This window comes from Triturus cristatus, chromosome 5_2 (assembly GCF_964204655.1).
Source record: "Triturus cristatus chromosome 5_2, aTriCri1.1, whole genome shotgun sequence".
NCBI classification, from domain to species: domain Eukaryota; kingdom Metazoa; phylum Chordata; class Amphibia; order Caudata; family Salamandridae; genus Triturus; species Triturus cristatus.
In genome coordinates, this window is record NC_140588.1 from 997865259 (window position 1) to 997891967 (window position 26709).

The following is a 26709-nucleotide window of genomic DNA, read 5'->3' on the forward strand; positions in this document are numbered from 1 at the left end:
TATTTTGAGAGGGTTTGGTCTGGGGAAAAACAACCTTAGGATTTAAAAGAGTATTCCATGGGGGTCAGCTTTACTGATAAAAATGTATCTCTGCCTAAACATACTCATTTTAGCAACATTAGAATGATGAAAAACTGAGGAAGTTCTAACTATATCACAAAACAAATCTATACCATTCATGCTTGTATGCAGCTCTTTGGTGACAGTTAATTGGTCACTGTCCTATGTTAGGATTGTAACTTCTGAACTGCAAGTAACACAAGGATCTCTGTGGCAAACGCAGCAACCCACTGAGCTTCCACACAAAATACAGTTCATCTGCATTTAAAAACTACTAACAGACTAATAATTGCTCTCCAGCGGATCATAATCTTCCACAGCGTTAGATGACTCTTTGGGGGTTGTTTGATGTGCATATTGCATCTATTTGTTTATGGTTTTATATAGTGCGAACATGGCTTATGGGCATCTTGGGAGGATTTACAATTGAATGACAAAGTTACAGGAGAACAGTTGATGGGAAATATACAGGGGGTAGGGGGACGCTAGGTGGCGCGCTAGCGGATGGCAGCCCTTGTGTAGGGCTCCCGCAGTCCGGCGCTCATTATCCGAATATTGATCCTAATTAGGCGGCTGGGGGGGCTGTGGCTACATCGGCGGACTGCCATATCGTCCCGACATCGCCTGCCCGGGTTTCAAGGTCGGAGGTGGGCGGAATTGTCCGCAACCCGCTTCGGAAGTTTGAGCAGACCTGGCCGCTGGACGACGTAGGGCGACGTGCCCGGCTGCTGATTGTAAGCGAGGCCTCTGGATCGAGAGTGTGCGGAGCTGCCTCCGGCGGGGCCCTGCAGGCTGGAGGTTCGGAACTGTGGTGCCGCAGGAGGTGAATAGCTCGGAGTGGTGGCGGTGTGGCTTCCCCCCCTCTCCTCCCCTCCCCCGCCCGTCTGGGGGCAGATTTTGCTGGTGAATCGGCGGGAACTAGAGAGGCTGTCCGGGGGATTCTGCAGGCCCCGGGCTGGTACCTGATTGAGGCGCACTCACCCGCCCACGCACTGATTGGACTGGCACGCTGTGGGTGAGATCTCTCCACTCACTGCTTGGGGAGCGTGTACGCTGTGGCGAACTCCGCAGGAGGAGATAAGTGACCCAAAGGGACTGTGCGCAGGAGCAGATACGGCGCGCTGGTGCTGTGAGGCCAGTACTGACGGGCTTCCACCGTGAAAGGGATTTGGCTCACGGAACTCACTGGGGAGGGATTGCTTCGTCAGCAGAGAGTGCTTTCCGGATTACGAGACTTACAGGTGGGCCTAGGGTGGCCGAGAAGTACGTCGCTGTGACCCCCCAGCGGATCCAGCGTGGTACCCCACTGCGCAACAGTTGAGTGTGGCGTGACTCTTTCACGGGGCCTATGGTGCGGTGAGTGCCAAACGAGGATATATTGGTGCGGACTGCTTGTGGCTCCTTGCAAAACGTGGTGCTGAAGTGCTGCCTGACCGGTTTGGAGTCCGATTTGATCCGGGGCTGGCTGCATCCCCCTGGGTTTGCTGGCTGCGGTGGTCGAGTGCCCTTTCTGCTGGGTGGCTGCGGGATGGTGAGCTGTGAGGGGACACGCGGACTGCTCTGAGGACCTGCGACCTGCGTTTGTGGCCCACATTGGAGGTCGTCCATGCTGGATTGGTGGTGGGTTCTCTGCTGCGCCCTCTAGCTTGCAGTCTATCGAGCCGCAGTGCTGGGATCCAGAGGAGGCCTTCTCCACCAGGAGTAATATATTGCCGGTCAGGATGGGACGTACGGATACGAGACAACCCAAGCTCACGTTTGATACGACCAAGAAGACGTCTAAGCATGGGGAGGCCCTTCATAGCCGGCTGGCCCGAGTGGTGCGTCGGGGGAGTCACCAGACACAGCGAATGGCTTGCAGGAAGTTCTACGCGAGATGCCCCAAGGGTTTACGACGATTGCTGATAAAGTCGACAGGATTTCATCACGCATGGATGCTGTGGTGCATAAACTAGATGCGCACGAGGAACGTCTGAAAGGAGCGGAGCAGCGGATCTCGGACTCGGAGGATACGCAGACCCGCCACACTTCGCAGCTCTCCAGGATGGACAACCTGTTGCGTGTGATCGCTGCTAAGAACGAGGATTTGGAGGCGCGAAGCAGACGCAATAATGTCCGCATAGTGGGTATTCCGGAGACGACCAATGTGGGCAAAATGGAGGAGTACGTGGAGCGGATGTTCCTTGCGACGATTGGGTCCGAAGTTTTCTCTCCTCAATTTATAGTCGAAAGGGCGCATAGGGCCCTAGGACCTAGGCCGAAGCCGGGTACGACCCCTAGACCGATCATTGCCCGACTGCTGAACTATCGGGACCGGGATGCGGCGCTGAAAGCAGCGCGTAGTGCGCGCTCACTATCGTATGAGGGAAATTCCTTTACGTTGTACCCTGATTTCACTCCGCTGGTCCAAGAGGAGCGACGGAAGTTCCTGGCTGTGAAGACTAAACTGAGAAGTCTGCAGTTGGATTATGCGTTGCTCTACCCGGCTAGGCTGCGGATCACGTATCAAGGGCGACAGAAGTTTTTCACGAATCCGCAGCAGGTGGAGGATTTTCTCAAACATTATAAGCGTACGAATCGTTCTGCTGCAGGGGAGGAGGAGGAGCCGGAACCAGTGCAACAGGAGGTGGAGATTGGCGAACAGTGAGTGGGGTGCGCATTGATAGACTATTGGACATATGGATTATTTAAGCTTGGGGTGCGAGAGGCCAGAGTGGGGATCTCAGCTAAGAAGGACGGTCTACTGGACTCGGCATTCCTATTTATCCTTCATTTGTTGGGGGTGGGGGGGGGGGGAGGGCTTCTTTGACGATCTGATGATGTTGTGGGTTGATCTAGCTATGTTGCCAGCTGACAGCGTTCCATGCTGGTACGGTACCCGAGCTGCCTAAGGTTGTAGCGCCGGACACCCCTCTGGGTCATCGGGCCAGACTCCGAGTCACATTGTGAGTTTGGTGCTAGAGAGGGGAATTAGTGGTGCCACCTAGATATGGTCCCCGAAGGGGAAAACCCTAGAGTATATTTGGTGAGTGGGGAGGTTTTTGCCCTGTGTTTGGGGGCAATTGAGGGAGGGATGGGGTGGGGACACGACTGGCAGGTTGGGGTTTGCTTCAGTGGGTGCGGGGAGGGTCTATGGGGTTCGAGTTGGGTTAGGGGGGTTGGAGATCAGGCACTGAGGAGGGTGTCTTGGGCCCACGGTGGGGGTATTTGCTTACAGAGTCGGGGGCTGGGAGAAGTGGAATGCAATATTGTTTTGCTGGGTCATGAAAGTCCAAAGTTGTGGTTGATGTGGTTGCTCTTGCGATGTGCACGGGTCGTGGGATGGGAGATAGTCCTCTTTGACAGCTGGCGATTTGGATTCAATGCTGTGAGTACATGACGGCTGATACTGCGAGGATTGCGAGGATTACAGTGCTGTCCTGGAATGTGCGTGGCTTAAATGATGCTAGGAAGTGGAGGAAGGTAATGGCCTATTTAGAACAGCATCATGTTCAAGTAGCCTTGTTGCAGGAAACGCATCTTAGCCCCCGTGCCTCTTATACTCTGGCTAGCAAATGGGCGGGGTGAGTAGTTTCTCTTCGTATTCCGGATATGCCAGGGGAACGGCGATATTGATTAAGAAAACGGTGCCGTTTGTGCGACTGGGTGAGCATACGGATGTAGAGGGCAGATATTGCTTGTTGTGGGGTGGGCTGGGAACTGATACGGTTACAATCGTAAACTGGTATGGCCCTAACGTGGATGCACCGGTTTTTTTTACACAGCTGTGGGGAAGGGTACTGTGCACGGGCTCAATGCATATTATATGGGGAGGAGATTTTAATGTTGCGATGGTCCCAGGATTGGACAGGTCTGATGGCAGCCATACCTACCACAAAGGTGCACGGGACGCTTTGGCGGGTATATTGGAGGAAGGAGGACTGATAGATAGTTGGAGGTTCGTACATGCTGAACGGCGGGAGGGAACACACTTTACTACATACGCTAATACATGGGCCAGACTGGATTATTGTTTGCTATCTCGTGGGTTGGTGGCTGACCTAGGTAGAGTTGTGCATTTGCCGAGATCCTACTCTGATCAATTGTCCGGTGCTGGTTCAGTTGGCAGCTCCGGGATGTGGCAGAACTGCCCCGCTGTGGCGTATGCAACCCACAGCGTTTCTGGATCCGTTGTTTAAAGCGGAGCTCGGAGAGGAGATTGCAGAATTTTTCCCTCGCAACAAAGGGTCGGTAGACAGTGTGGAACACATCTGGGAGGCATTTAAGGTGACAGTCCGCGGTTATTATATGTCAAAGAGTTTTGGTGTTCTGCGAGACATACGAGGGGCACTTAAGAAGTTAGAGACGGAGCTTAAGGAACTAGAGGTTCGGATGTCTAATGAGCCGATGGGCCCCATTCATGAGCAATTTAGAGAACGGCTCACGGAATATGAAAAGGAAGCTGACAGGGAGGCCAGGTTCAGAGGTAAGCATTGGCAGGCTCGTCGGTATTGTGAGGGGGAGAGACCGGGACGCATTCTTGCAGAGATTGCTCGCCATCCGCGTTGCAATACACACGTGTTGGAGATTTGTATGCCATCAGGTGCCGTGATTCAAGACACGAGAGGGATATTAGATCTTTTCACTGCACACTATGGGGAGTTGTATGCCACACAATCCACGGGGGAGGTTATATTGGGTGATTTCCTTGACGAGGTGGCTTTGTGCTGGTTGAGTGACGATCATAGGCGGTTCCTTGGCGCCCCGTTCGTACTAGATGAAATAAGGGAGGCTATTATGTCACTTAATAATGGTAAAGCGTCGGGTTCTGATGGACTGCCGGCGGAATTCTATAAATGCTACATTGATATAATGGCCCCGGTGCTCAAGGAGGTGTACGAGGAGTCTCTGGAGGTAGGCGTATTACCAGGTACGATGAGGGAGGCGGTTATTACCTCATTGTTGAAGCCTGGTAAGGACCCTACTGTCTGTGATTCGTACAGGCCACTTTCGCTGATAAATTGTGATGCTAAAATACTGGCGAAAGTGCTTGCCACTAGGCTCTCTCTGTTGATGCCTAGGATAGCCCTTCCGGATCAGGCTGGGTTTATCCCTGGGAGGTCTACGGCCAGTAATTTGCGAACTCTGTTCTCTCTACTGCACGCGGTGGCGCCGGAGTTGCCTGTAGCTGCTGTGTTCCTTGACGCTACCAAAGCATTTGATTCGGTAGAGTGGAACTACTTGTTTGCTATTTTATATAGGATGGGGTTTCCGAAGATATTTGTGGCATGGATAAAGTTGCTATACACTGCTCCGTCGGCAAGAGTGCTAGTCAACGGGGAGCTGTCTGCGCCGATTTTATTAACCAGAGGCACCAGGCAGGGGTGTCCATTGTCCCCATTGCTTTTCGCAATAGCGATTGAGCCTTTGGCATGTCGGATACGGCAATTACACAAGCAAAGTGCATTTAAGTGTTTCCAACGGCAGATAGATGTGTCCCTCTATGCGGATGACTTAACATTGTATGTTGTGGATCCACAAACTAACCTTAACCCGCTGCTCAGAGAATTTTTGGTGTTCGGCAGATTGTCTGGTATACAGATAAACTGGAAGAAGTCGCAGTTTTTTCCCCTGACTACTGCGGTGGGCCGATTTTCCTTGGACTACCCGCTGGAATGGTGTGACTCGGACCTTCGTTATTTAGGGATACAGGTATCGAAACAAAGGGAAGAGACGTTAAGATTGAATTACGGGACAGCTGTCACTAAACTAGCGGAAGATGTGACTCGGTGGATTTCTCTACCTTTCACCATGGCTGGTAGGGCATCGCTAATTAAAATGGTGGTGTTGCCGCGCTTTTTATACCTGTTCCAGAAAATCCCATACTACCCGGGTGCGTTTTTTTTTCGAACGCTACGGTCTGAATTGTTACGATTGTTCTGGGCAGGTAAGCAACCTCGCCTGGCGTGGTCGATTATTACGCAGCCATACTCAGATGGGGGCTTCGATGTCCCTGATTTCTTGGTGTACTACATGAGTGCTCAAGCTCATTTCGCGTACCATTGGTTTTCGCCGACGCCGTTCATGCCACAGCTGGCTGTGGAGGATTGGATAGTTCGACCTCTGCCATTGCGGGGTATTATTCAGGGTCCGGTGGGGGTACTGGACGCGCCGGCTAACTCGGTGACATGCACGATAGACGCGTGGCAGCATATCCTCCGCAGGGTTGACCTTCCGTTGTTGTATGCACAGAAACTACCGTTGGTTTACCATCCGGGGTTATCCTTGTTGCAGGAAAAGGGGTTTCAGGAAATGTGTACTAAGCTGCATCTACGTTACTGGGGCGATCTATTTTTGAATGGCCAGTTTAAAACGAAAGATCAATTGTTTCAGGGGTACCAGCCCACACCGTTAGACAGTTTTTACTACCTCAGGTTGCGGCAGGGATTAAAGGCTATCATACAGCAGTTTCCAGTGGAACCTGACACGGTGATGCCTCTGCAGGTACTGCTGACGTCTGAGGATGGCAGGCATTTAGTGTCCCACCTATACAGTAGTATCCGAAAGCATAGTGGGCATGGAGAATGTAAGGCGCTCCGGCAGTGGTGTGTTGATATAGGCAGGGAGGTTACGGAGGCGCAATGGGCGTTTTGTTGTGAGCTCACGTCACAGATATCGGCCAGCTGCAGACTGCGGATTATTCATTATACATTTTTGCAGCAACTGTATTGCACGCCCGCTAGGAAACTGAGGTTCCGCCTGTCGGACAATGACAGATGTGAACGTTGCCACTCTGAGGGAGCCGGTTTTCTTCATTTAGCTTGGACGTGTCCACGGGTGGCGGAATATTGGCTGCAGGTACATACAGCGTTGACTGCTATGTTGGGCAACACGGTTGAGTATGATCCGCTTGTGATGCTCCTAGGATACACTATGCAGATACCCAAGGCGCACCGGAAGTTTGGAGGTATTGCACTTTTGTTAGCTAAGCGAAGGGTTGCTTGTAGGTGGGGGAGAGGTTGAGCCCTGAAATTCAAAGAGTGGATAGCTGACTTACTGTATTGTCAAGACCAGAACATGATATACGCTGATACACAGCCCCTGCATAGTAGAGCTAGGGACATTTGGGATCCGCTCAGAGAGTACTTGGCAGCTAACTCCACTGTAGGGGGGGATGTGCCCCGTGAGGTGGCGGGTGCGGCCACGTCAGGTACCACAGGTACTTAGACGCTGCTTTTTCTTGTGGTGGCTTTACTACGTAACAGAGGCTGGCAGGAGGAGAGTGTAGTATGATGATGAGTTCTTTTATATGCAGGAGACGATAGGGAGACGGAAACGAGGTGGATGGAAGTGTGGAAGATGAACTATATGTGAGGCATGTTGTTTGCATGGGAGCTGTGGGGGGCTACGGGACTAGCATGTACATCTTACTATCTGCTGTAGCAGATTATTCACAGGGCTCGGAGGAGTATTGTGTAGCGCAGGTAATGTGGACTGTCCCCATGATGTGTCAGCCGTTGTCGCTGCCTTTTCTGCGTGACCAGTGCTTGGAGAAACTTCAGCTGTCTACCCGGTGAGACTCAAGCACGATAAGACTTTCTGTTTCAGGGTTGGATTCCCGACACCCTTGTCCCAGGGTTTCTTTCTGACAGTTGTTTTTATGGGTTGGGAGTTAACAGAGACCACTTTAACATACTCATTAACCTTGGAGTGCAGTGTTTTCGGTAGAGATGGTATGCAGGATGGGTATTGTGACGCTGCCGCCGGACCTCCGGGCTGTTGGTTTTGCTGGCTGTGTATACGTGTACTTGTAACAATGTTGAACGTTGCATTGTAGCCGGCCCGTGAGGTTGTAGGCGTGGAGCTGTATTATTGTGCACTGTTGTAATAAAGGTCTTTGAAACGTTAAAAAATATATATATATATATATATATATATATATATATATATACAGGGGGTATTGCAAATAGACATTTATAATCACCAGTGTGGAGGGGATGGTAAACGTACTTGGAACAATGCCAATAGGGAACTAAGAGATAAGACAGTTCCCTTGTATACCCTAAATTCGGCATAGACCCTTATTATAGATGGAGCTGCAGTATACTCTGTTAAATCAAAGACAGAAGGAGCTTTTTAAAGCGCACATCCAGCACTCGTGTACTTTAAGGTGCTCTTAATTCAAGCAAAAATTAGGGAAAAAGAGACTGCGTGAAATACAATATTTGCCAAGGATCGCACAGTGTGCCTGCTGGGCAGCTAGGATTGATCACAGGTTTTCTTGTTTCTCATTGTACAATTCAGCCACTAGATGGGTATTTTTTCTGTCGCTCTTTTTCGCATCAAAGATTAATTCTTTATCTACAATTCTTGGTGAATATGATTAGAGCGTGTTGTTGACAGGCAAAAGCCACATGCAAGCTGAGCTCGTTTTTTGCTCCAGTGTCTAAGGCTCCATCTGACCCTTTCAATGACTCCTCCACTTTTAGGTAGTACTGGTACATGATTGGCACACATTCAGTCGACTACCTTGGCAGGATGAAGGGCTGAGCTGGCTTACCCTACTATTGCAGGCAGAGTTGTAATGAGCACTGAACCCACAAACGTATTGTAGCAGAGCCAGTTTAATAAAATTGTCCACGCTCAGAGCTCGTTTCTGGCTTCCTTACTAGGTGTTCTGGGAATTAGTTAAATCTCTTTGAAAGGAGCCAGGTGTCAGCGTTCAATAGTAGAACTTGTTCTTGAATGGAAGTTAATGTATTTTATTTTACTGTCTCATAAATGCATTCGTCTCCATGTTATTTAGGGAAAGATGTCGAGTTGAATTTAGGTTTGTTTGGTGAATCCCCAACAGACTTGGAGCTCACATGTTAAGGGAAGCATGATGCGCGCGTGACTCGGTTCCAGCCCTACCATCCTTACAGACTTCAAAGACTGTGGGGCGCTGGACAGGTCTGTCAGTTTGTGAGAGAGTTTGTGAGAGAGTTTGTGAGAGTTTGTCAGAGAGTGTGAGAGTGTCAGTCTGTGAGAGAGTCTGTGAGAGCGTGTGAGAGTGAGAGTGTCTGTGAGAGCGTGTGAGAGTGAGAGAGTGTCTGTGAGAGCGTGTGAGAGTGAGAGAGTGTCTGTGAGAGCGTGTGAGAGTGAGAGAGTGTCTGTGAGAGCGTGTGAGAGTGAGAGAGTGTCTGTGAGAGTGAGAGTGTCTGTGAGAGTGAGAGTGTCTGTGAGAGAGTGACTGCGAGAGAGTGACTGCGAGAGAGTGACTGCGGGAGTGACTGCGAGAGAGTGACTGCGGGAGTGACTGCGGGAGTGACTGCGGGAGTGACTGCGGGAGTGACTGCGGGAGTGACTGCGGGAGTGACTGCGGGAGTGACTGCGGGAGTGACTGCGGGAGTGACTGCGGGAGTCTGTGAGAAAGTCTGTGTGAGAGTGTCTGCAAGAGTGACTGAGAGTCAGAGTGTGAGAGTCAGAGTGTGAGAGTCAGAGTGTGAGAGTCAGAGTGTGAGAGTCAGAGTGTGAGAGTCAGAGTGTGAGAGTCAGAGTGTGAGAGTCAGAGTGTGAGAGTCAGAGTGTGAGAGTCAGAGTCTGAGAGTCAGAGTCTGAGAGAGTCTGTGAGAGTGTGTGTGTGAGAGAGTGTGTGTGAGAGAGAGTGTGTGAGAGAGAGTGTGTGACAGAGTGTGTGACAGAGTGTGTGACAGAGTGTGTGACAGAGTGTGTGAGAGTGTGTGTGACAGAGTGTGTGACAGAGTGTGTGACAGAGTGTGTGACAGAGTGTGTGACAGAGTGTGTGACAGAGTGTGTGACAGAGTGTGTGACAGAGTGTGTGACAGAGTGTGTGACAGAGTGTGTGACAGAGTGTGTGACAGAGTGTGTGACAGAGTGTGTGACAGAGTGTCTGTGAGAGAGTGTCTGTGAGAGAGAGTGTGAGAGAGAGTGTCTGTGAGAGAGAGTGTCTGTGAGAGAGAGTGTCTGTGAGAGAGTGGGGTAGAGGTAGATGTGTAGAAGAGAGGTAGAGAGGCAAATGAAAAGGAAGCTATCGACTTCAGGAATGTGAAAGAAAGCTCTCCTATCTTGAAAGCTGATTAGAAGCATCTCCTGAGAAACGCGGCAAAACTTTCAAACCAGTTTTGCCGCGTTTCCCTGGAGATGCTTGTAAACACGAATAACCGGACTCATTTAATTTAATAGGTGACTCCGCACAGGATTGCTTAGTAACGCAAATGACAAGGAAGCTGTCGACTTCAGGAATGTGAAAGAAAGCTCTCGTATCTTGCAAGCTGATGACCCATGACCAGAGAGGAAAGCCATATGGCGCCTCTGCTCGTAAGCGTGTGCCTTTCTGAAGCCCTTACTAAAAGTCTTGCCAGAGCAGCGCATGCGCTGGCTCAGGCTAGACCTAAAAACGTAACTGACACCACCAGCCACCTAACGCGTCGCTCCTGCTTCCTGGTCCGAGCAGCCCTTGGGACTCACTCCTATCCAATACCCGTGCTGCAAAGCAGTGCTGGGATTGGCCGGCAGGAAAGACGCTTCGCTCAGTTCAAGGAGTCTGTCGGGTTTCCCCAACCCAGCTGATAAATTCAGCCGGGCTGGAGAAACCTTAGTGCACATGTATGTTTTGGTTGGCCTGACAGGGATGGCTAAACACATATGCATACTTAGGGAGGGAGTGCCAAGCACTCCTCCTCCCCCTCCCATGCCCCGCCCCTCCATGCACAAGCTGGCTCGGAGCCAGCAAATTAAAAATAAAATGCCATTGCGGAGGAGCCGCCACTGGGTTTCTGGTACTAAACCCAGCGCCTGGAGGCAGAAATCTGCTACAGAGAAGGAGCCCTACAGTAAGGAATGCATGGACAGAGGGGAGCGGCAGACTGACTGTGGAGCAAATCAACTTATATGGGGGCACAAGGGGCCGAGAGACTGTAGCAGGGACAAGTATAGCCTCACAAACTGGATACATCATCACATCGAGAAGCACAGTCTCACTGTTTGTAAGTGTCCTTGGAGCACTCAGCACAGCCGCTCTCATTTGTTGGAAGTTCTGGACTTTGATTAAAGTGGTGTGGAATCTACAGACTGCAGTTTATTAAAGAACTCTACATGATGTAAACTTCACACCAAATGGGTGCAAATAGAGTTTAGCAGTCACGCTTCTAGGCCAACCTTGTGGAGCCACTGATTTTAACAGTCTCACATCATACATTTTGGTCAGAAAATCCTCAGACCTCTCTCCTATGGACTCTTGGCCACATAACATCTCTGTTAAGCTCTGCCAAACAGATCATCGCAGGCCCTGGACAGTCTATGCGGAGTATATGAAACGGCAGAAACGAGGCAAAGGACTGAAGCACAGAATTAAAAAACACAAAACAAGACCGCGATACAAAAGTGTCCACAGCAATCACGCATAGGCAAAGCCAATAGGTTTCCCCTATGCCAGATCTATTGGCTTTGTTAAATTCTTTTTAGACATTTTGCACAGCAGTGTGGCTTAAAGTGGGTGAAGAAAAGCGCTATTGCGTGGCCAGCATTGATCGACATCACAACACTTATATTCTGTACTGTTAGTCATGTTTCACATCAGACAGTGGCGTAGCTAGAGCATGTGGCGCCCGGGGCTATCCCTCAGATTGCCGCCCCCCCCCCCCTCCCAGGGGGTGGAGGGGGGGGGGAGGGCATGCACTTCAAAGAGGTTCGAGAGACACGTAGTATTGCCGCTAATAGTTACCTTGATCATGCAACTTACATGCACATACATGACACGGTCCAAGGCTACACAGTTGAATACAGCGGTGACTGGCAGTACAAAAGAGAACACACAGACTGCATGATCTATCTGGGGACTCATAAACCGCATGTGACATCCATCAGAGAGCTGCATGAACAATTACCTGGTAATCCCCTCAACACAATGCAAACATGCACAAACATGACACTGTTCATGTAACCTTCATCTACAGCTGACATTAAATTACCATACATCATGGTCCCCCCCATTAAAGCAGTGGGGACCTGCACAAACGTGATGTGCTCTGTGGACCCAAAACCAACTTAACAGGGTCGAAGCCTGTGATTCTTTATCTTTCAAAAACAGCAAATTAATTATTCACAGGGAATGACTCACTGTGTGCCCTTAAAACTAAACGCAGCACAAAGGGGTCAGTCAGCTCCACCTTGCCAACACAGACCGGATACAAAGCCCACTCTGGTGGCCCAAAGGCAACAACCAGGGGTCGCTCCCTGTCATTACTTCCAAGCAGCAGCAACCAACTCCCTTGGAATGAAAAGACATGTGCTCTTGGTACCCAAAACCAGCTTGTAATAGTGCATCTCTCCTTCACAGCAGCCTCAGCACACACATGGTGCACAGCCTGCCTGGGGGCCCAAAGCTAAAATACAGAGAAGGGTGAAACATTATGATCACAATCCTTAAACACAGTTGTGGGGGCCATGGGAACTTGTTCAACTCTATCCAAGACTCGGGACAAACTGTTCCGGCGCAGCGGCACTCCTTGAATATTCAGAAGAAACAAGTAAAATAGGACCAGTAAAACTCACTCTTTTCCAAATCTCTTTCTAAATATTATCACTTTCCATGTAATGTTCCTTTGATGGGAAGAGGAGGTTTCTGAGGCGGGAGTATCAGGCAAGTGATACTACTCAGGCTCCATCTGTTCGAGCCTTCATGGAGGATCCCTCTTCATTACTACCTCCACCTGACCCCGGACTCTGCAACGCACTCCCTTACAGGCTCTCTCTGTGCGAGCCTTCAGGGAGAATCCCTCTTCATTACTACCTCCACCTGACCCTGGACTCGGCAACGCTCTCCCTTATAGGCTTGATTATCCACCACTCCTCTCTCCAGTGCACCTTATCTCACAGCTGACCTTGGGCCCAGCCCCATATCAGGCACCATTGGGCTCCACTTTGCTTTTTCCCGGTAAAAACATTAGTAAAATCACCTTCAAACTTAAAATATTGAATATAGCAGTAAATATAATTAGCATGCACTTTAAAGTATGTTCCATAGTAGCCCTTATGACCCGACTGCTAATTAAATAAACAAAAACAGAAAGGCCATGACAGGGCCGGCTTTAGCGCTGATGCGAAAGTCTTTTTTGGCGCCACACTAATAACCTCTTTCCCCGTAAATACCTTTACTACCACCTTCCAACAGTGCCCCTCATCCCTCCATGGCCCCCCTAGTGACCTCCTCCTCAGATTGCCTCACGCCACAAGTGCCCCTCATCTCCCCATAGCCCCTCCCCCTCATGACCTCCTCCTTGGACTCCCTCACTGCCACCATCCACCAGTGCCCCTTGTCTCTCTGTAGCCTCTCACCCTCATTACCTCCTCCTCAGACTCCCTCACTACCACCCTCCACCAGTGCGCCTCATCTCACCCTAGCTCCCCCTCCACACCATGACCTCTTCCTCGGATTCCCTCACTGTCACCCAGGGCACAAGTCCTAAAAAACAGAAGTGGGGGGATGCGGACGTCACAACAGCAAGTGATGTCACGAAAGGTGGCTTGCACCATCAGACTCATTGCTTAGATGCCATTGCATCAGAGAAGCCAGCGCGTCAGCAGCGTTCTGAATGAGCTCCGATCTCGCCCCAGAGAGGCCAAAGAGTAAATGTGTGGCTCCATTTGCTCCAGTAATCGAGCTCCCGTTAAAATAAGTGAGGGGACGCCATCCACCCGCCTGGTACCCCGACTCGAGCCCTACAGTCACCCTCCACCAGTGCCCCCTCATCGCTCCACAGCCCCTCCAACTACCTCCTCCTCAGATTCTCTCACTGCCACCCTCCACCAGTGCCCCTCATCGCTCCGTAGCCCCTCTCTCATATGCATTTGTTGTTTATCACTACTCATATATCAGTGTAGTGTGTCAGCACTTTACACCACGAACACATTATACAGAGACAATGAATCATACAAGTATGTAAATCAGTCGACAGGGAATGTCACATAAGCCAATGAGGATTACAAGGTGTAGGAATCACATGTCATCCATACTGGTGGGCAGTATATTTTGAGAGGGTTTGGTCTGGGGAAACACAACCTTAGGATTTAAAAGAGTATTCCATGGGGGTCAGCTTTACTGATAAAAATGTATCTCTGCCCAAACATACTCATTTTAGCAACATTAGAATGATGAAAGACTGAGGAAGTTCTAACTATATCACAAAACAAATCTATACCATTCATGCTTGTATGCAGCTCTTTGGTGACAGTTAATTGGTCACTGTCCTATGTTAGGATTGTAACTTCTGAACTGCAAGTAACACAAGGATCTCTGTGGCAAAGGCAGCAACCCACTGAGCTTCCACACAAAATACAGTTCATCTGCATTTAAAAACTACTAGCAGACAAATAATTGCTCTCCAGCGGATCATAATCTTCCATATCGTTAGATGACTCTTTGGGGGTTGTTTGATGTGCATATTGCATCTATTTGTTTATGGTTTTATATAGTGCGAACATGGCTTATGGGCATCTTGGGAGGATTTACAATTGAATGACAAAGTTACAGGAGAACAGTTGATGGGAAATATACAGGGGGTATTGCAAATAGACATTTATAATCACCAGTGTGGAGGGGATGGGAAACATACTTGGGACAATGCCAATAGGGAACTAAGAGATAAGACAATTGCCTTGTATACCCTAAATTCGGCATAGACCCTTATTATAGATGGAGCTGCAGTATACTCTGTTAAATCAAAGACAGAAGGAGCTTTTTAAAGCGCACATCCAGCACTCGTGTACTTTAAGGTGCTCTTAATTCAAGCAAAAATTAGGGAAAAAGAGACTGCGTGAAAGACAATATTTGCCAAGGATCGCACAGTGTGCCTGCTGGGCAGCTAGGATTGATCACAGGTTTTCTTGTTTCTCATTGTACAATTCAGCCACTAGATGGGTATTTTTTCTGTCGCTCTTTTTCGCATCAAAGATTAATTCTTTATCTACAATTCTTGGTGAATATAATTAGAGCGTGTTGTTGACAGGCAAAAGCCACATGCAAGCTGAGCTCGTTTTTTGCTCCAGTGTCTAAGGATCCATCTGACCCTTTCAATGACTCCTCCACTTTTAGGTAGTATTGGTACATGATTGGCACACATTCAGTCAACTACCTTGGCAGGATGAAGGGCTGAGCTGGCTTACCCTACTATTGCAGGCAGAGTTGTAATGAGCACTGAACCCACAAACGTATTGTAGCAGAGCCAGTTTAATAAAATTGTCCACGCTCCGAGCTCATTTTTGGCTTCCTTACTAGGTGTTCTGGGAATTAGTTAAATCTCTTTGAAAGGAGCCAGGCGTCAGCGTTCAATAGTAGAACTTGTTCTTGAATGGAAGTTAATGTATTTTATTTTACTGTCTCATAAATGCATTCGTCTCCATGTTATTTAGGGAAAGATGTCGAGTTGAATTTAGGTTTGTTTGGTGAATCCCCAACAGACTTGGAGCTCACGAAGAGTCAGCCACATGTTAAGGGAAGCATGATGCGCGCGTGACTCGGTTCTAGCCCTACCATCCTTACAGACTTCAAAGACTGTGGGGCGCTGGACAGGTCACTAGGGCTCATGCAAATCCAACTACATGTTAAGGAATGTCTGACGTGTGACTGAACCAGCCCCAGACCCACCGGCTTTACAGAGATGTACAACTGAGGGAAATCGACCCTTTTGCTAAAAGTTTGACCTGTCTTTTGTCGCGATGTGGCCCTGCCGTTTTTGGACCCGAAATATCTGTTTTTCCGACTTCCTATTGTTGGGAGGTCTGCGCCCCTTTGCCCCGGCACGAGCCCTTCCTGCAGGTTGCGGCCTCCGATGGGTCATAGAGAGACCTTAATCACCAGCGTTATTGGGGCATCTTTTATTGTTTGTCTTATTGTTGTCCTGCATCGGCCATAATGATAAAAACTATTTTTAAATGAAGCGCACACGAAGTACGTGTCCTGCTGGGCCAGTGCATATTTTTAAAAAGAAAAGAAAGAAACACATTCTTTATTCTTAGTCTTACCTACTAGTACTGCATTATCCACGGGGCACGGAGTACGGACGCAGCAGAGCAGACTGCCCCAGGCCACAAGGTCCTCACGACTCGAGAGTGCGTAGTGGTGAAGCGCGTGACGCGTCACCGCTACGTTCTCATTGCGAGACGCGAGGGCTGGGCAAAAATGTAGCCCAGGGCTGTCATTGGTAGCGCTGGTGCGCGCTCTCCAAGATTGACGGCCCTGGAGCAGGCTGCAGGCTGGGATGGGACCAGTATACGCGGGCGGCGCCGCGCGGGCAGATTAACGGTCAATGATGCATCAATCATCATCAATTGCAGCAGCAGGTGCTGACGCACTGGCGCACACTACAACCAAGTAGGTCAGTGCGTGCAGTGCGCAGCGCGCTGCTTGCCTTGCAGTGTTGCACTCAAAACTGTGCCGCCCGGCCGCGCGCGCCGTTGCGGCGGACTTTATAATTTATTTAGTGACACTGTGCAGTGTCCCTAAATAAATTATAAAGGCCGCCGCAGCCGCCCTAAATATAGTGCCGCCTGGGGCGGTCCGCCCCCACTGCCCCCCCCTAGCTACGCGCCTGACATCAGAGCAGGCTGCTGTGCAATATGGCTTAAAGTAAAGAAAAGAGCGCTATGACGTGGCAAACGCTGACTGCGTCATAGCGTGAGGGGGGTAAGCCACAAGAGGGAGCAGCAACAAAGGACAGGGGGAATACAGCCAAGCAACCGAAGCGTCTCGCTCATACCACACAAGCTTCTTAAGGCCTTACACTCAGTAACTGATATACCAGACAGGTGCTTGTAGTTACTCTTATGTTGCTCAGTGATACCAATATTATTTCAGCGCAGTCTCAGTGGAACCGCGGAGCTGGCATGCTGATCACGGCGTTGACATGCATCATATGATGGATATTCCACTTTAAGCTTTTTTTTTTTTTAACAACACAACAAATTTCACTGACAGCTCATGCACGCTGTGGGTGAAACGTAACAAGAGGTATTAGGCATGATAGCGGATAAAAATATGTGAAAGGGTAAGATGAGGTGGGCCACAGGTTTCTCCGGAATGGGACTGTGGCTCACGACCGGCTTCAGCATGCTGGTTGCTGGTCCGTAGCGGTCAACAGGGAAACAGCAGAAGTGGTGGGTGGTCAACAGGGCCACCTACCATCACTTTGTTACGTAAAAGTAGGGCTGCCCAGGGGTTCTAGGAGACTGTTCAAACTAACTGAGGTTAGTGTTGCCTGAACAATAATAGTATTAGAGAGCCAGCTGACTAAAACACAAAATACAATCTAAATGAGCGTCGTGGCCATTAAATATGACAACATTAAGTACTACAGTGGAAGAGGTATGGTGGGCTGATCCACAGGTGTGGTGCACCGTGCTCTCAGCAGACAACAGGGCTGTAGACTGAAGAAGTGTCAGTGATTAGATGCCACAGCCAGCACGAAGTCTAGGATAACAAAGTCTCCTTCTAATGGCATGACGGATCAGGCCCTGTTAAAAACCGTGGAATATCTTAGAATCGTAGGTTTATGACAATAGATTTACTAATTTTTTATAATTTATACAAAATGTCTAGGAATACACTTAGAATTTCTCTGAAAAAAGTGGATTTCGAGGCATGTGCCTGTTCCCCTAACCCTTTGTCTTGGGATGATCATCTTTTTGCACTTTTCTACTCCTTAAGTGTGGGTCACATCCTCACCCTACGTACAGTATGTGCTGACTTACCCCACCCTTGTTTAGAGTAAGTTCAGTTGAACAATACCATCGCGATAATTGACAATCACAAATTCTAACTTGGTTAATATTCTTAGCTTTCAAATTGTCCAAGTCCTGAGCCACAACTGGGACCACAAAACTCTGTTCACTTAAATCCAAAACTACTGAAAATTAAGCCACCTGGCGGGTTTTCGCAAGTTTGTTCTAACAAAGTCTGTAAGATCCCAACAGAATACATTGTTCTCTGTCATTTGTGGATAGGATTGGGCACCTAGGTTTTACATAAATGTTTTATCTATTACTTTTATTGAATTCTACTTGGACTAGATTGCCCAACGATCCAGCACTACAGTATATGAAGTCCATATTGAAAGTTCAAAGAGTTCCCGGGTCCTGGCCTGCAGCATTTCCAGAAACTGACAACACAGAAGTGGATTTGCCCAACTGAGCATGCTCAATTTAGAAGCTATCATGGAACCTCCAACACAGGATCAGCTCTAACGTTTCTATGATTGGTCCCAATTATAAGTGCTGCTCCTTTGCCCTTTACGACTCCTGCACTTATGTGCTCAACATTTCACTTCTGTCTTCTCACAACTGCAATTACCTTACAAGGATGAGTTGTCTTCATCCCTGCTTAACGTTCCCTAATGTGGGAAAATTCTAAAATGTGGGAACTCTCACAAAATCCCTGACCTGTACTAACTGCGGCAAAGGCCAGAAAATATGAGGTTAGGGCAACAAATTGTTTGGAGACCAGATCACCACCCATTACCCTTAGTCACTGAAAAATGACACGGTCCTTTTTGTTCCAAAACTCTCATAGCAAGATGCAGTGGCAGCACTGGAAACATCCCTTCTTCCACCTTCCTTGTCAGCTGACTGCAGACCTGAACAGTATTGGTCTTTATCCAGTTTGTCTTTATCTTTAGCAAGCAAAACCTCTTTTTGGCCCGAACAGCTCAAACTCTTCAAAAACAAGATTTGTGACCATGTCATGGCCTTACAGACCTAGGCTAGAATAAAACAAATCTGCTTGAATGGCAGGCAGGGAGAGGATTGGTTGGCTGCTGGTATTTTCCTCACTATTTATTATCCATTTGATCACAAGAGACACCCAAGCCCACCCCTTCTTTAACACTGCAACTTCCCCTCTTTGTTCATAATAGCTTTTGTATATTCCCTTTCTGTCCATCTTTTTTTACTTCCTTTTTGGATTTCACTATTTCCGCATACCCTGCTTACCTTCCACTTCCATGTATGGGAAGTGCAGCAAGAGAAATGCAACCCGGCCTTTCTCTCATACAAATACAGCACTTTTTTTAGGGTTTTAACATCCGGTGCGAAAAGACATTGATAAATCTTTTTCACTTGATGTTTTTGCATCAATGTTATTTACACTCGATACAAGGCCTCTTAACTAAGCAAACATGATGATCGATAAATACAGCACTTTTACACCACTATATCCTTTATGCAAATCTGCAATCATCAGCGGTAGAACAGTAAAACCACAGATCAAAAGTCTTTTACAATGGGGAGCGCAGTGGACTCCCAAAAAGAGCTAAACACCAATAAGGAGGGGTTCCACAATGTGTACGGCTCCTAAGGATGCAAAACGCTTCTAAAATTGTTTGAATTCATGTGCATGGGCAAAGAGCAACTTCTCTGAAGGTCATAGGTCAGTTTTGGCCAACATCTGTATGAACACCGTATATCATGGAGACATTTATTGGATGGAATGCCTATGATACAATAAAGAGTGCAGATTACAGTAGCTGAGAATCACATGATGAGTCTCACCCAGAAATCTACTTAGAGGAGAAGCAATAAATATAGAGAAAAACCATCAAGGCTGATAATAGTTCTGAACAAAGATCACCAAAGGCAATAACTACTCTCAAGCGGGAATATGAAATCATTCCCAAGAAGGACCGTCAAAGGTGATTACCAATGGTAAGGAACAACAACAAAAAGGTTCTAATAATCCCAAATGAGGATAGTTAAAGATTTTAACGATTCCAAAGGAGGGACATGATGGCGATCACCAAACCATGGAGGAACATCTAATCTTGCCATAGAAGACCAATAAAAAGGTTCTAATAATCCCAAATGAGGATAGTTAAAGATGTTACCCATTCGAAGGAGGGACATGATGGCGATCATCAAACCACGGAAGAACAGCAGAGGTAATTATCACTGCCATGGAAGACCAATAAAATTGTTATAATTATTACCAGCGAGGATAGTCAACAATGTTAATCATTGCAAACGAGGACCAAGAAGGCGATAACTCTGAAGACGGCCATTTGAGTGGTCATCATTCCCAACGAGGACCATCAAAGCTAATAATCATCACAGAACAGAAAGACGTCAGAGCATCCAGGCAGCCATAGACTTTGGGAATGAGGGTTTCAGCTCCAACATCAGATCAAAAAATATAACAGACATAGAAAGTATGAAAGAAATGGTATGAAGATAGAAAACATACTCACATTGACCAGTCCGAAGTAGTGCTCATTCACAGGAAACTGTTCCGAACCAATCTCTTTCTCCAAGGCTGAGGCATTGGTGCCCTGAAAAAGAAATGTCTAGGATGAACATCAGATTAAAACAGCTTCATGTACCCTACTGACAACTCAATTAATCCCTTGACCGCCTCTTACTCCACAATTTACTAAAGCATGACGTGAATGGAAACGACGATACCGACACCAATAATAATAGTAGTCATATGAAGAGGGATTTTATTTATTACCACATTGTTCCAATATTAACTTTACAATCTGGAACCAAGAGCGCAGCAAGGGAGGACCTAAGAGGGTCACTCTGAATTCCTATCTGATTACCAAAACACATGGAACACAGAACACAGAGAGGCGAGGAAAGTGATGCCAAATTAATATAACTTACATATAATCCCAACTACAGCTGAATAACACTCACTCCCAAACCCCACAATGATCACAGCGTCATTTAAAAACCGCTGTGGACTGACAAGGTACAGGGTCAGAACATCTAAAATCGGAGGTCTTCCCATTTTAGTGTGCCCCTAGTCCCATGGCCGTTTAGGGGATTTGGAGGTCACCAGGGAGAAAGTATCATTTTTCAGTTCACATTTTTTAATGCATAATGTTCACTCTAAGCATTGTGAAAGTCCTAAAACACAACCCTTAGCCAGCAAGCACTGGATCATTGCACACATCAACAAAGAGGTGTAGAAAGTATGTTAAGAGGGGAGGAAATGATTCAAGAGCAGTACAAAAATAATAATTTCACATAGTTTTATGCTGCGCTTTACGCCATGGTTTATGCTCATTCTAAGTACTGTACATAGCAAGGGTTGATATAATCAGGCAGAATGATGTTCAGGTTATCCACAAGGGGATAGGCTCGGTTTGACTGGATTGGTACTCGTGACCTGCAGGTCACACAATGTCAGCATCCAATCCTTAATTAGCTGAGCCAGCTTGCAATGGAAGAGAGGAGATAGATTTCTGGTGCCTGGGGAGCTGTTTTGGCATGTAATTGTGACATTTCTGAATGCATGCGACAGTCAAATAAGCATTGGCAAAGCCAGTAGGTCTTGCCTATGCAAGAGCTATTGGCTTTGCCAATGTGTTTTAGCCGTGTTGTACACCAGTGTGGCTGCTATTCAGCATGGCTAAAGGTTTGTGGCTTAGGGGATAGTGGCGTAGAGTAGTAAAGAGTGTTCTAGTGTTATAGAATGCAGTGGCGTAGAGTAGAGTGGTGTAGAGTAGACTATAGTGGCTTAGATTGCATTGGCGTAGAGTAAACCGGTGCAGAGTAGGGTGGCATAGATTACAGTGGGGCAGATGTAGAGCGCAATGGCTTAGAGTGATGCAGAGTACAGTGATGTAGAGAAGACTGGCATAGAGTAGAGAGCAGTAGAGTGGTGCAGAGCAGAGTGCGGTGGCGTAGAGTGCTGCACACTAGAGTGGTGTAGAGAACATTGGCGAAGAGTGAAGTAAAGTGGCATAGAGTGGTGCAGAGTAGAGTGCAGTGGTATTGGGTTCAGTGGTGCATAGTAGAGTGGTAGAAAGTGAAGTGTTGCAGATTAGAGTGTCGTAGAGTGCAGTGGTGTAGAGTGGCATAGAGTGCAGTGGCATAATGTAGAGGGGTACAGAGTAGAAGTAAAAGGGTAGAGTGGTGCAGAGTAGAAAAGAGTGGCATGAATTCAGCGACGATTGTCGATTCCAAGACGAGCATGGAACCTTTGACCCACAGTGTACATACACATGTGGACATACAATTAAGGAGCATCAATTTAGAACCATCGTCTTTACCAAGTGTCAGCTGGCCCATTTTTTTCTTATCATCTTAAGGTAAACCTATCTTCGAGCCATTGGGACTTACAGTGAAGAAGCATTAAACATTGAAAACTGAGAAGTCAGAAATATCATAGAAAGTATTATCATCAGGCTGCAGCCCATTGAACAGCATCCCATAGAGAGGCACAGTTAGAAGTAATTACCCATGTAAGATCAAAACTATACAGATAAGAAGACGTTCTTATAAGTCATTTTAAAGTCAAGATAGAGGTCTCCTACAGCCATATCTACTTGAGGATAGTCACATTGAGAAGCTCAAGAGTATACCACTATGAGCGGATTCCTGACAAAGGCGTAGCCGAAACGTGTTGTGTGTCAACAAACCGCTATTTTTGAATGTTCAGTATTTGTTTGTTAACAAGCCGTCAATATTTGATTGTCTAGTATCTACTGCCTTTGATCCAAAATATAGAATGTATAATCAAGAATAAGCGATGTATTCAAACTATATTATGTATATCAATATGAATTGAAAGTTATGAAATCATCAGATGTATATATTTTTTCCATGGGTCTATAGGAAGAGAACATATGTGGTTACAAACATCATCTAGATAGTTCTTGTATCAGTGTAGATTTTCTATTTATTTAAAAAAAACAATTTTTGTATCAAAAAAAGAAATAAGAATATTAAAAAAAGAAATTTATAATTAACTCGTATGTTTTTTTGTATCAATGATTGTATTTCTAGTTTAAAATTGATATATTTTTGTCTAGAGTTGAGATGTGGTTTATAGCTTATATACACTGTGCCCGGTGTTTTTCTGCTTTTTCAAATGATGAATTCAGCGACGTAGAGTGGTGTAGAGTGCTGCAGAATAGAGTATGGGACAGAGTGGGGCACAGTAGATTGCCGTAGAGTGAAGTGGGGTGGATGCGCATTGGTTTTGAGTCGGGCGGTATGAGTGCATTGGCATAGAGTGCAGGGGTTTAGAGTAAAGTGGTGTAGAGTGCAGTGGCGTAGAGTTGTGCAGAGTAGAGTAGCGAAGCATAGAGTGCAGTGCATACAGTGAAGTGGCATAGAGTGCAGGGGCGTAAAGTGAATGGTTTCAGAGTAGAGTGAAGTGGAATGGAGTGGTGAAGGGTAAGGTGAAATGGTGAAGGTTGAGTGCAGTGGCATAGAGTGGCATAGTGCAGAGGTGCAGAGTAGAGTGGTGTAGAGTGGACTGGCGTAGAGTGGAGTGGTACAGAGTAGAGTGCATTGGTATAGAGTGCAATGACATACAGTGCAGTGTTGCCGAGAAGCGTGGAGTGGCACTGCGTAGAATAGAGTGCTGCAGAGAGGAGTGGTGTGAAATGGTGCAGAAAAGAGTGAAGTGGCCTAGACTGGAGTGGTGCAGAGTGCAGTTTTGAAGAGTGGTGCAGAGTGCATTGCAATAAAGTAGAGTGGTGCACAGTAGACTAGAGAGGCACACAGTGAAGTAGCATAGAGTGCAGTGGCATAGAGTGCAGTGGTACAGAGTAGAGTGCAGTGACAGAGTGGAGAGGCATAGAGTTAAGTGGAATGGAGTGGCGCAGAGTGGAGAGGAGTATGAATGGTGTGGTAGCGCACTGCCATTACAGACAACACATTTTCAACTGAAATTACATTACCTAGTCTATTGATTTGCTTTGGTCGTATTAACATATCTGTTTCCACCACACTTCAGAATTAAAAAAATTGCTTTATGTGTGATTTCTTATTTCTGATATATTCTGAAATTTCTGCACTGTTCATCGTAGACATTTAAACTTTGTTGTGTGCTAGAAAAAACGCTTTTCACATCAAGATTGGCACATTAATCCTCTAACTTTGAAGTCAGAGAAAGAAAAGTAAACACCAACCCCCCTCAGAAGACAGAGCCTGACATTTTACCTTTATCTCTGAATGCACAGCAAATGTGACAAGATGACAATATTTAAATGCCTGTTTACAGAAAGGGAGTACTCGGAAGGGTACAGTAAATAAGGAACCATCTTCCCAAGAAACAAACTCAAGCTCGACAGCCTAAAACAAATAAAGCCAATAGAAAGCAAGCAAATGTGGGATACAAACCGCAAAGCCAATGGTAAGCAATGGGCAGAATGCATTCCCAGAGAAGCTTTCCTAATGTCCCCAAGATGTGTTTAGCAATCTAGACAAGTGTTGTTTCTGGTAGGCTTTGACCTTAAAAGGAGATTCTGATAGAAGATGGCAAATTAGGAAGTGGGTGAATGTTACTAGGAATGCTAGGGAATTAGCACTGCCATTTATTTTTCATAGAGAATAATTCTCCCTGAAAAGTAACAAGAATAAAAGTAAAAATCACATAAAATGTACTTTCATCAATGGGTACATATGACACAGAGGGAAAGAATTCTGGGACTGGATTTTACATATCATATTATTTATTGACCAGACTGTAAACTGTTGCAGGCAGCTCTACAAGAACGTCATGCCATGTACCGGCCAGAAAAGGGTAGAGTTAATGATGTGTCAAGAACTCAAAAAGGAAATGTTCCTGTTCCCTTCAAGGAGGGACAGTGAAATAAAACACAGTCCAGGCTATAGTGGCCGTAGTGAAGAAGCTGCATGTAGGGGTCAGTTCTGTTATATTTTCCGGCTTTCTCCCACTACATTATATGTTATGGTTTATTGATGATCTTGTACTTACAAAAACATATTACATTTATACAACATAGTATTAACCCAAAATATTACATCTATGAATTTAGGCAAACTTTCTGTGATGGGAAGCATGACAGAATAAACGCTTGAAATGCACCAGGTCTCGCATTTGCGAAAGCTAGAGCTATTGGCTTTGTAAATGACAAAGTGATTTATGCATGTATTTTTGTTTGGAGCGGAGTGAAATTATGTGGGTTGAATTGGAATTGTTATTTGTGGAACTGTGTGGTCTATTTGTATAGTGGGATTGTGTAGCATGATGAATGAATAAGGTTGAGAGCTACACTAAATAGATAGGAAGATAAAGATGGATAAGTAGTGTGTGCACGGAGCAGTGAATGAACTCTAGACAGAGGAGCAGAAAGAGTATGTGAGAAAGAGACAAAGAAGGGGAGAGCCGGCTATAGATACATTAAGAGGGAGCTTCTGAGTACGCAGAAGACAGCCTAACAAGAGGAGAATAACGTGGGTTTGCGTGATGGAATATATTGTAAAGGCACGGATATGAAATGGTACTTGAAGACCAGAAGTGAACCATATTAGAGAGGTGGGAAGAGTGCATGAGAGAGAGGTGTGAGAGAGCAAGAGGGATGAGTGGGAGGGGAACCTGGGGTGGGTTGCAGGCGAGAGATGGACCAGTGCACAGCACAAGGAGGTAAAGAAAGGTAGTATGTGTGAGCAGGCAGTATAGAGAGGAGACGAGTGTGAGGGAGGGATGAGAGGGTTGCAGTGGAATTGCGTGATAAGAGGGGGTGGTGGTAGTGTGAGGGAGAGATGAGAGGTGCAGTGGGTGTGTGGGGGGACAAATGACAGTGTTGATGGAAGTGCGAGGTAGAGATGGGTTGTTTTGGAATTGTTTGTTGTTGAATATTGTGTTGTGGAATTGTGTGTTGTGGAGTTGTGTAGTGAAAATATGTGGCATGGTGTGCTGTGGAATTATGTGGATAGTAATTAAATGGCATTAATTGTCATGGAGATATGTAGAGTGAGATTGTGTGTTATGGACTTAATTATGTGGAATGGTGTTATGGAGTGGTGCAGGGTAGAGCGGAGAGGTGCAGGGTAGAGAGGAGTGGTGCTGGGTACAGTGCAGAGATGTAGAATGCAGTGGGGTGGTATGCAGTGGTGCAGAATAAATTAGAGGAGGATAGAGTGGAGAGATGCAGTGTAGAGTGGCGTTGAGTGCAGTTTCACAGATTGTATTGGCGCAGAGTACAGTGGTGTGGTGGTGCAGAGTGCAGTGGAGCAGAGTTTATAGTAGAGTAGGATAGAGTGTACTGACAGAGTAGAGGGATGCACTGTAGTTAAGAGTGTCATACAGTAGAGTGACACGCATGTCATCCGTGATGGTATCCAGGCGCTGAGGTGGTCTGATTTTTCAGTAAAGCAGGAGGTTCCCTGCTGGCTTGACTTCTCAGGACTGCCTATTGACTTATCAAAGCCCAGCCAGCAGTAGGTCAAAAAGCTCCTAAACTTTACTTTTTTTCATTTTTTTGAAAAAGCTTCTGTGTCAGGCTGGAAGGAGTTCTGTGTGCGGTGCTCCCTCTGCATCAGGATTTGTTAGTTTTTTGCCTGCACTTATTCTTTGTTTTCTTCTTTAAAATTCCCTTGTATAACGTATAATTTAGTTGCAGTTTAGTTTCACATTTACAGCCATTTCTTGTCAGCTGAAACTTAAGCCAGAAGGCCATTGAAGATGAACTTCAGGGAGAGTTAGTTTACGCCTGAGGGAAGCCCCAGATGTGCGTTGCTGACACACTTGCACAAGTGACATGCCTCTCTCTGAGTGTGCAAGGTTCTGGAAGTTATTCACCAGTACACCTCTGGGTCCCTATAAATAAATATAAGACTATATTTAAGAGGACTACAGATGTTATTACTTAAAGAGGCCCGCCTGCTACGTAGTTGAAGAAATGCCCTATTGTAAAATAA

At 46.8% G+C, this 26709-nt stretch overlaps 1 protein-coding gene across 1 annotated transcript in view; it reads right to left on the reverse strand.

The window, feature by feature from the left end:
* The window catches only part of LOC146829562 (ubiquitin carboxyl-terminal hydrolase 12-like), a 243264-nt gene that overhangs the window by 153152 nt on the left and 63403 nt on the right, over positions 1-26709 (reverse strand). The window contains exon 2 of the mRNA XM_085608260.1: positions 20274-20354. Coding sequence (XP_085464386.1) covers positions 20274-20354 — 81 coding nt within the window. The remainder of the gene's footprint in view (positions 1-20273; positions 20355-26709) is intronic.